At 46.5% G+C, this 9,447-nt stretch overlaps 1 protein-coding gene across 2 annotated transcripts; it reads right to left on the reverse strand.

The window, feature by feature from the left end:
• Positions 1-856: 856 nt before the first annotated feature.
• On the reverse strand, positions 857-6,936 carry SET (SET nuclear proto-oncogene). Of its 2 annotated transcripts, none has more exons than XM_075324691.1 (8): positions 6,569-6,936; positions 4,970-5,027; positions 4,589-4,731; positions 4,007-4,110; positions 3,786-3,899; positions 3,215-3,385; positions 2,880-3,035; positions 857-2,232 (listed from the first exon to the last, which is right to left on the reverse strand). In XM_075324691.1, exons 1-8 carry the CDS (start codon positions 6,639-6,641, stop codon positions 2,209-2,211), a joined length of 843 nt encoding a protein of 280 aa, XP_075180806.1. In that variant the 5' UTR covers positions 6,642-6,936; the 3' UTR covers positions 857-2,208. The 2 variants fall into 2 exon arrangements, with proteins under 2 accessions (XP_075180806.1, XP_075180807.1); XM_075324692.1 differs by having other exon boundaries at positions 2,876-3,035.
• Positions 6,937-9,447: the final 2,511 nt, after the last annotated feature.

A 9,447-nucleotide genomic window follows, 5' to 3' on the forward strand; every position in this document is an offset into this window, starting at 1 on the left:
ATCTATTATACTTGGGTACTTAAGTCATGCCCATCCAACTGTGGAGCATGGCAGTGCCCGCTCATCACTAGTTACCAGTACTGAGCACCCGAGCATGGTAGTGCCCGCTCATCACTAGTTACCAGTACAGAGCACCTGAGCATGGTAGTGCCCGCTCATCACTAGTTACCAGTACTGAGCACCTGAGCATGGTAGTGCCCGCTCATCACTAGTTACCAGTACAGAGCACCTGAGCATGGTAGTGCCCGCTCATCACTAGTTACCAGTACTGAGCACCTGAGCATGGTAGTGCCCGCTCATCACTAGTTACCAGTACTGAGCACCTGAACATGGTAGTGCCCGCTCATCACTAGTTACCAGTACAGAGCACCCGAGCATGGTAGTGCCCGCTCATCACTATTTATATTATGAGACATTTATCTGCAAGGAACTGTTGCCTCAAAAGGCATAGATGTATTAAAGTCAGGCGACCCACGATCACTCCAGATATTAGTGTCCATATTCAGATTGTGAAAGGAGTCAGCACCCAACCTCAAGTTTGTTATTTTGAGGAGGTCTACATTGCATATTTTACCCTTTGGATAACTGCAAAAGCCATACACCCCATCAACAGTACCTGCGGCCTTACACGAATATGCGATCCATGCCTGTACCCAGCATTATACTTTCTTGGTGCATTCATGTTGGTTTTCTTGAATCCATGGTTCATGCTTCTGTTATTACACCCATCCGATCATTTTGCTTACATATCCCTTATATACACTCATCCAGTAAAAAACAAACACCCTTTTTTTTGGGATAGTGAAGACATGTCCTTCATCTCGACACCCAGGGATGGTATTAAACAGTCAACATACAGATCACACCAATTACTTTATTTGTAGTGTTGATTGACAGGCAGAAATCTGACAGCAATATGTAAGGTTTATAACAGACTAGGAATCAGATTAAGTGCCCTAAACACCCCGCCAAGCAAATTACAAAAAAAAAAGTTTGTTTTTTAACCACAAAAACTCCATCCTAGACGGAGCATAGAGGTGCTGACTGTACACCGCCGATAACCCGCACCGTGTGCCTCTTGGCTTTGCTTGGCTGGTTTTATAGTTTGGAGGTTACTACAAAAATGCCCTGTATCAAAAAACATTAAATATCAGTCGGGAAGATAGGAAAAGCGGGTCAAGGTAAAGAGGAGGGGGGCACAAAAAATGACAACAAATGAGGGTGTGAACACACAGGCAGGGAAAGAAGGCGGCATCCAAGTGAAAACCAGTAGTCCCTTTGTGTACACATTTAGTTTTATTGTAACAAAGCAACTTGTACACTTTAACGTTTAAAACTGAGCAATTTTTTTTTGTCTTTATCCAGAGGAAGAAAAAAAAAAATAGTTTGTTAATGTCCGTTATAATATCTGCCTGTAGAGGGGAGGACCTGAAGGATATCAGAGCCGAGAACCACCGGAAAAAAAGTGTCTTAAATTGCATGGATGTCTTCAAAAACATCACAAACATGCCAAAAGAGAAAAAAAAAAGCCATTATTTCCAAAATGCCCAAACCTAGCCCACCCCGTCCCTCCCTGTTGTCTCTGAAAACCCCCCCACTTTCTAACCCAAACCCAAGTTTTTATATTTTTTTTTACCATTTTTTCATTATTTTGTAAAGAAAAAAAAAATAGACTGATACATGTTGGTAAATGCTATGTATCCATATTCACATGGAAACAGTGTAATCTCAGAGCCCAATATACACAGGAAAGGAAAGGAGGGAACAAAAAAGAAAATATGGAAAAAAAAGCTATACACTATCACAAGGCCCCGAGATCCTCCGCACCCGCCCCAGAGGGGGGAGGGGGGTATCTGGGTCCCTTACACCATAAGATGGTACAATGTATATCGTTTATTGAAAGAAGAATGACTTGTGAACAGAAACAGGTTTAGAGATTTTTTGACTGTATTTTTACTCAGTTCTCACCTCTCCCCCCAGCAAAAAATAAAGTTATGAATCATGGTATAAAGAGGAGAGGGGGAGATGGGGGTAAAGGACCAAGAACAAGGTGACCGAGCACACAGGAATAAAATAAAGGGGATAAGAAAAAAAACTGAGGGAGAGGGAAAAAATAAAAATAAAAAAACACAACAGCATCTTGCTCCCAGGGACTGGATAGAAAAAAAAATGGAACAAAAAAAAGGGTGGAATCCAAACATTGCAATCTTAATCATCTTCACCTTCATCTTCCTGCAGAGAGAAAGAAAGTCTCAGTATATAAGTGATATAGGTTCAGTAGTATTTAATAAAAAAAAATTAGTATATTTATATAATTTGTATTGAATATATATAAAAAGTTATATTTTATTGAGATCTAATATATCTCTAAATATATCTATATCTATTTTATTGAATATATATTTTAATTATATTTTATTGAATATATATTTTAATTATATTTATTTTATTTAATATATATTTTAATTATATTTATTTTATTGATTATTATATTTATTTTATTGAATATATTATATTTATTTTATTGTACATAATTATTTTATTGAATATATTTTATTGAATGTTTAGTATATATTTTAATAAATATTTTTATTGATTTACACAAATATGTAAATTATATTTTATTTTATATATTTAATAAAACAAAATTTATATAAATAAAAATATATAAAAATAATTTATATATTTTAGAAATAGAGCGGCAGATGCACAACCACCTCTGTTCCTGTCTGCCTTTCCTTAAGATCTATCGGATTTGTTCAGCACATACTCTCAATGTGACAAGATGTAACAACACCTTTCATTAATTTACATTCATGTCCAAAGTTAAACATCCCCTCCCAATCCCAAATAGTAAGTGACAAAATGTACGTACATACCTCGGCCTCTTCTCCCTCTTCGTCTTCATCGTCGTCCTCTTCTCCTTCGACCTCATCTTCGTCCCCTTCTTCATCGATGTCTTCCAATCCTTCCTCCTCTTCATCGTCATCATCTTCTTCCTCTCCTTCGCCTTCTTCGTCCTCCATGTCAGGGACCTTTTGATAATGGGGGCAACGTAAACAGATTAATATGACTGAATTTCAACCCTTTAAGAATGAATGAATATAAATATAATATAATATATATATATTATATAAATAAATATATATATTATAAATAGATATATATATATAGTATAATATATATATATAATATATATGGTGCATCTACTCACCAGGTAGTACTGTAATGGATTTGGCCAGATGTCGTCCTTGATGACCTCTCCTAGCTCATCCGCGCCGGCATCTGAGTGATCTGTGAACCAAGTGAAGAAGCTTTCGGGCTCTTCGTGCTGCCTCTTTCGGCTGGCTTTGTTCTGTGTTTGGCTGGAACGTTTTGTCAAATCCTAAAACAAGACTCAGTGTTAGGACAAAGGTAGAAATCCTGAACAGGACAAGACAATCTAATTTTATAGTAGGAGACCCCCACCGAGTGTCGTGCTAATGGACAATACCCATGGCCTTATATTAGGAAATTTAGTAAGTGTGGGTAGAAGTTATAGAATCTCACAGATAATACGTTTACAGACCATTGCAATGTGTAATAACTTTAACCAAACTGTTAAGTTAAATTTGTGATTGTGGGAAGCAACAGGCTTTTAGACTATACAAAGCTCTCAGCTGATAACAGAAAGCAATAGTCTACACACAAGCAGGGAAGTGATCCTGTACATAAGTGAAAGCAGATCTAATCCACATGGGGAGACGTCACAGTAACGGGAGCAGTGAGGTCAGACTCGCACGTACCTTTCCAGCTTTCCATTTAATCTCTGTTGACTTTGAGGAGGGGTCTCCGCTTTCGTTTAGGTGGAACTCTTTAGAGAGGACTTTGTTTTCGAAATAAGGATTCTCGTCAAAATTCTGCAAAATGAACAAAAATGATCAATGTTCCTCCTTTACATAATGGTATAAACACAATGATATGCGACCCCCTTCCCCCCCAAAAAAAATAACTCCCTACAACTTACAAAATCTATTCTGTATCCAGATTTTATGTCTTCGAATTCTGTCACTTCCACCCTGGTCAGATAGTGAAGGGCTTCTTCATCTTCTTCACCCAAGAGCGCAGAGACTGCAGGCAAAACAGACAGTTATTGACAGACATTAGCAGCGATCAAACGTGTAATAAATATATATTTTAAACATACACACATGCTATAGTATAACAATTATATATGTATAGTTGTGTGTTATATCCCCATTCATGTAATCGGGCTGTAATACCAGTAATAGAAGTGGCTCCCTTTCCAGAACATATATGAATCTAAAAAGGTGCAGACAGGTCACATTTGCTCTCTTTATTGACCACTTGTCCGGCTATCATTTTGACAAATTTGGAGGCTAAAAAAAAATAAATAATTCTCAAAACTAATGCAAAGGCAAACTTCTGCCGTTTCCCACAGTAACCGGATCTCTAAGTGAAAGCTTCAATAACCTTTACATCAGTTTTATTAACTTTATCCCCCTGTCTCTCAACTTAGGCAGAAGTCCTATTAAAGTTGAGGATATGGGGTAACAGAACAGTACAACATTACTATCTCCAGTCTTACCTTGTGGGTGGTTGACGAATGTCGTGACCCAAAAATTGGGGATTTTGGCGATCAGTTCTGACCTCTTCTGAAAGAATGGCTGGCGGAGTTTGTTGTATTTCTGTTCTACTTTCAAGATTTCCTCGCTGGCTTGTTCATTCAGTCTATAGAAAGAAGGACACAGATTAATATGCAAACAAAAAAGGACGGACGCAAGGGGCAACTGGTAGTGGATGGAACGATAAGGACAGAATTCCAGCTCTGAGCGCTGCTCTGTGGCACTCAATTCAGCTGAACAGATAAGTGATCGAGCCAGAAGCAGCTCTAAGCTGAACTCAGACCTTCCCCCCAGGACATGCTATGGATCTGCCACCCAGGTCCAACCATCCCCTGACCACGTACCTGTCTATTTCATTCTGTACTTCGTCGATATGCTCAATTGCTTCCTGTTGCTCTTTTTCTGAAAAAAAGAAAAAAAAAAAGCCAGAGTTATTATTTTGGTGACCTCATGTATCATCTACAGTCTGCATGGAAGACGTACACAGGGATTAGTCACTGGAGCGATCAACGGCCATCGTATCAATCTGCCCCTAACCATACACTTAGGTAGGACATAAGGCAAAGAAGAGCACGCCGACCCCTCCAGCTATAATCGGGCGGCAGGTGAGGACCATAAGGTAAGAGGTCACCTGAACGCTGCTCATTACAGATCATTTGGATATTCATGAAACAGTCCCCGTAAGGACTATTAGGTACTGACCGGCCCAATATAGGTCCATTAGGGCGTCGTATTTGGGTCAGAAGGGTCCATACTGGAGACAAACATTCACAAATGTCCAAATTCAGCCTAATAGAGGTAAATGGCAGCTGCCAGTCTCTATTCATCACATCCTATTCTTAAGCTATGGCAGGACCCCCCTATTCATAGCAAGAAGTCGCCTGGTCCCACTTAGGCCAATACTACTGGACTGGCCCAACTAAAGGGGCGGGGGGAGGGGGAGGCATGAGATTAAAATTAAAGGCCTGGCAGAAAATGAATAGTTGGAGCTTTTAGGGTTAATATTAATATCATTTGTATTAAATATAGGAAAATCCACGGATCTAAACCCAAGGAGATTAACGAGTGTCGTGTTTTGAAATGATCAATAAAGTTGGTATTCTTTGTATGAAATACAGGAAAATCCACAGATCTAAACCCAAGGAGATTAGCGAGTGTCGTGTTTTGAAATGATCAATAAAGTTGGTATTCTTTGTATGAAATACAGGAAAATCCACAGATCTAAACCCAAGGAGATTAGCGAGTGTCGTGTTTTGAAATGATCAATAAAGTTGGTATTCTTTGTATGAAATATAGGGAAATCCACAGATCTAAACCCAAGGAGATTAGCGAGTGTCGTGTTTTGAAATGATCAATAAAGTTGGTTGAAAAAAAAAAAATAAATATATTTAGATACATATATAAAATAGAATGTGGACTGTACCAATACCGCTAATAAGGAAGGGGGGGTCTATTGTTAAGCGCGAGGCTGCGGGGGCCGCGCACGGGACTAGTAAACACCGGGCACACACGTGGGACGCCAGTGATGGCGGAGGGGGGAGCGGAAGAGGCCAGCGGGAAGGACGAACCCCGGGCCGGCGGGACCACGTGGAGGCGGCGAGGTCAGGCCGCGGCCCGGAGCGCTGCAGGCGGGTGCGGAGCAGCGCAGAAGCCCGGGTTCGCCGCCTCCAGCGCCCGCGGCCTGCGCCATGCGGATCCGGACGGAAGCATCATGGCGGAGGACAATGAAGCCGCGGGCTCCATCCTGCGCAGCGCGGAGAGCGCGCCCCCCAGAGCGGCCCGGAGCGTCCCGAGCACCGCCGCTCCGCCCGTCCACCCTCCCCTACGGCCGAGCCCCGCCGCCCGCCACCCCCGGGGCCTCTCCCGCTGAGCCCCGGCGAGCCCGCCTTCCGCCGCGGAAAATGGCCGCCCTCCCCCCCACTCAGCGCGCGGCGCCCGCTCACCTGAGGTCTCGTCCGCTCCGTCGTGGTTGGAGTTCACCTCCTTTTTACTAAGTTTGGCCGCCGGCGCCGACATGCTGGAAGTGAGGGGAGAGAAAGAGGCGAGGAGCGCGGAGTGAGGAGGCGCAGGCCTGGCGGGCTGGCGGCGGGAGGAGGGAGAGGAAGCTCCTCGGTGAGGCGGCGCAGGGAGCGCTCCGGGGACGGACACCGCGGGAGGGTCGCCCCGCTCCTAGAGGCTGCTGTGCGGGGAAGAGCGACGACCGAGAGCGGGAGAGCGAGAGCGGGGAGCGCGATGGCCGCGGCGGTGTGAGGTAAATCTCGCTCCCGACCAATGTGTGTGTGAGAGAAAGGAGGGGGTGGGAGGGACGCGCTGCGCTCGGCACCAACACTCGCTCCCGCTCTAGACGGTACCACCTCCCAGCGAAGGGGTGGACGCTGCTCAACAGGGCGGGAAGTACAACTGCTCCGTACGCAGCAGCTCCGCCCACTCCCCCTCACTTATCCGACGAGGGTGGGGCGACCCGACGACGCGGGGGAGCCGTCTCGAACGCCATTGGACGAGAGGGGCGACGTCATGTGGTCACGTGTGCAGTGGGCGGGGAGTGCTCAGCGCTTGTGAATGCGCTTTCAGTTCCCGCCGCACGCCGTGTGGAGTGGGTGTGTGAGCAGGCTCCTCCCCCGCCCCGCACCCGTGGCCTCCACACCCTTTCACTACCAGGGCCCGTCCGGGGAGGGGGTGGGGGGTGACGGTTGTCAGCGCTGAAGTTGTCGGTAACCATGGAAACTCCGACTACCTCAGTGCGAGGACTCCTGTGTTATCTTATTGTTTTTTTCGCCTCAATAAACGTGATATTTTATTCATTTGAGGCATGTTATTGTTTGTAGGGTTTATATATAGAGTTTATTTTTACATTTTTTTTGCTGTATTGTAAAATGACCAGAGGCGTCACGGGTGTACAAAGATGGCGGACACGGATGCTCCAGCCATGCAAAGGAACCAGAACGATTGACAGCAGCGTCTACTGGGATCGCCGGTGCCTCCTGTATGAGGGCTATGTATACACACAGCAGCATCTATGGGGTTAACCTGCTGCGATCGCCGGTGCCTCTTGTATGAGACTATGTATACACATACAGAAGCATCTACGGGGTTAACCTGCTGCGATCGCCGGTGCCTCCCGTATGAGGCTATGGTCCCACACAGCAGCATCTACGGGGTTAACCTGCTGCGATTGCCGGGGCCTCCTGTATGAGGCTATGGTCACACACAGCAGCATCTACAGGGTTAACCTGCTGCGATTGCCGGTCCCTCCTGTATGAGGCTATGGTCACACACAGCAGCATCTACGGGGTTAACCTGCTGCGATTGCCGGTCCCTCCTGTATGAGGCTATGGTCACACACAGCAGCATCTACAGGGTTAACCTGCTGCGATCGCCGGTGCCTCCTGTATGAGGCTACGGTCACACACAGCAGCATCTACAGGGTTAACCTGCTGCGATCGCCGGTGCCTCCTGTATGAGGCTATGTTCACACACAGCAGCATCTACAGGGTTAACCTGCTGTGATTGCCGGTGCCTCCTGTATGAGGCTATGGTCACACACAGCAGCATCTACGGGGTTAACCTGCTGCGATTGCCGGTGCCTCCTGTATGAGGCTATGGTCACACACAGCAGCATCTACGGGGTTAACCTGCTGCGATTGCCGGGGCCTCCTGTATGAGGCTATGTTCACACACAGCAGCATCTACAGGGTTAACCTGCTGCGATCGCCGGTGCCTCCTGTATGAGGCTATGGTCACACACAGCAGCATCTACAGGGTTAACCTGCTGCGATCGCCGGTGCCTCCTGTATGAGGCTATGGTCACACACAGCAGCATCTACGGGGTTAACCTGCTGTGATTGCCAGGGCCTCCTGTATGAGGCTATGGTCACACACAGCAGCATCTACAGGGTTAACCTGCTGTGATTGCCAGGGCCTCCTGTATGAGGCTATGGTCACACACAGCAGCATCTACGGGGTTAACCTGCTGCGCTCGCCGGTGCCTCCTGTATGAGGCTATGGTCACACACAGCAGCATCTACGGGGTTAACCTGCTGCGATTGCCGGTGCCTCCTGTATGAGGCTATGGTCACACACAGCAGCATCTACGGGGTTAACCTGCTGCGATCGCCGGGGCCTCCTGTATGAGGCTATGGTCACACACAGCAGCATCTACAGGGTTAACCTGCTGCGATCGCCGGTGCCTCCTGTATGAGGCTATGGTCACACACAGCAGCATCTACGGGGTTAACCTGCTGCGCTCGCCGGTGCCTCCTGTATGAGGCTATGTTCACACACAGCAGCATCTACGGGGTTAACCTGCTGCGCTCGCCGGGGCCTCCTGTATGAGGCTATGTTCACACACAGCAGCATCTACAGGGTTAACCTGCTGCGATCGCCGGTGCCTCCTGTATGAGGCTATGGTCACACACAGCAGCATCTACAGGGTTAACCTGCTGCGATTGCCGGTGCCTCCTGTATGAGGCTATGGTCACACACAGCAGCATCTACAGGGTTAACCTGCTGCGATCGCCGGTGCCTCCTGTATGAAGCTATGGTCACACACAGCAGCATCTACGGGGTTAACCTGCTGCGATTGCCGGTGCCTCCTGTATGAGGCTATGTTCACACACAGCACCATCTACAGGGTTAACCTGCTGCGATCGCCGGTGCCTCCTGTATGAGGCTATGGTCACACACAGCAGCATCTACAGGGTTAACCTGCTGTGCTCGCCGGTGCCTCCTGTATGAGGCTATGGTCACACACAGCAGCATCTACGGGGTTAACCTGCTGCGCTCGCCGGGGCCTCCTGCATGAGGCTATGTTCACACACAGCAG

This window comes from Anomaloglossus baeobatrachus, chromosome 9, assembly GCF_048569485.1.
Source record: "Anomaloglossus baeobatrachus isolate aAnoBae1 chromosome 9, aAnoBae1.hap1, whole genome shotgun sequence".
In the NCBI taxonomy this organism is placed as follows: domain Eukaryota; kingdom Metazoa; phylum Chordata; class Amphibia; order Anura; family Aromobatidae; genus Anomaloglossus; species Anomaloglossus baeobatrachus.

What these genes read in the sequence shown, in the direction of transcription:
- SET (XM_075324691.1), bottom strand. Translation starts at nt 6,641, where the DNA reads ATGTCGGCGCCGGCGGCCAAACTTAGTAAAAAGGAGGTGAACTCCAAC. An exon ending in CTGGATACAGAATAGATTTT is followed by an intron (nt 3,900 to 4,006) that starts GTAAGTTGTAGG and finishes TTCATTTTGCAG; the next exon opens with AATTTTGACGAGAATCCTTA. An exon ending in ATCCATTACAGTACTACCTG is followed by an intron (nt 3,036 to 3,214) that starts GTGAGTAGATGC and finishes CATTATCAAAAG; the next exon opens with GTCCCTGACATGGAGGACGA.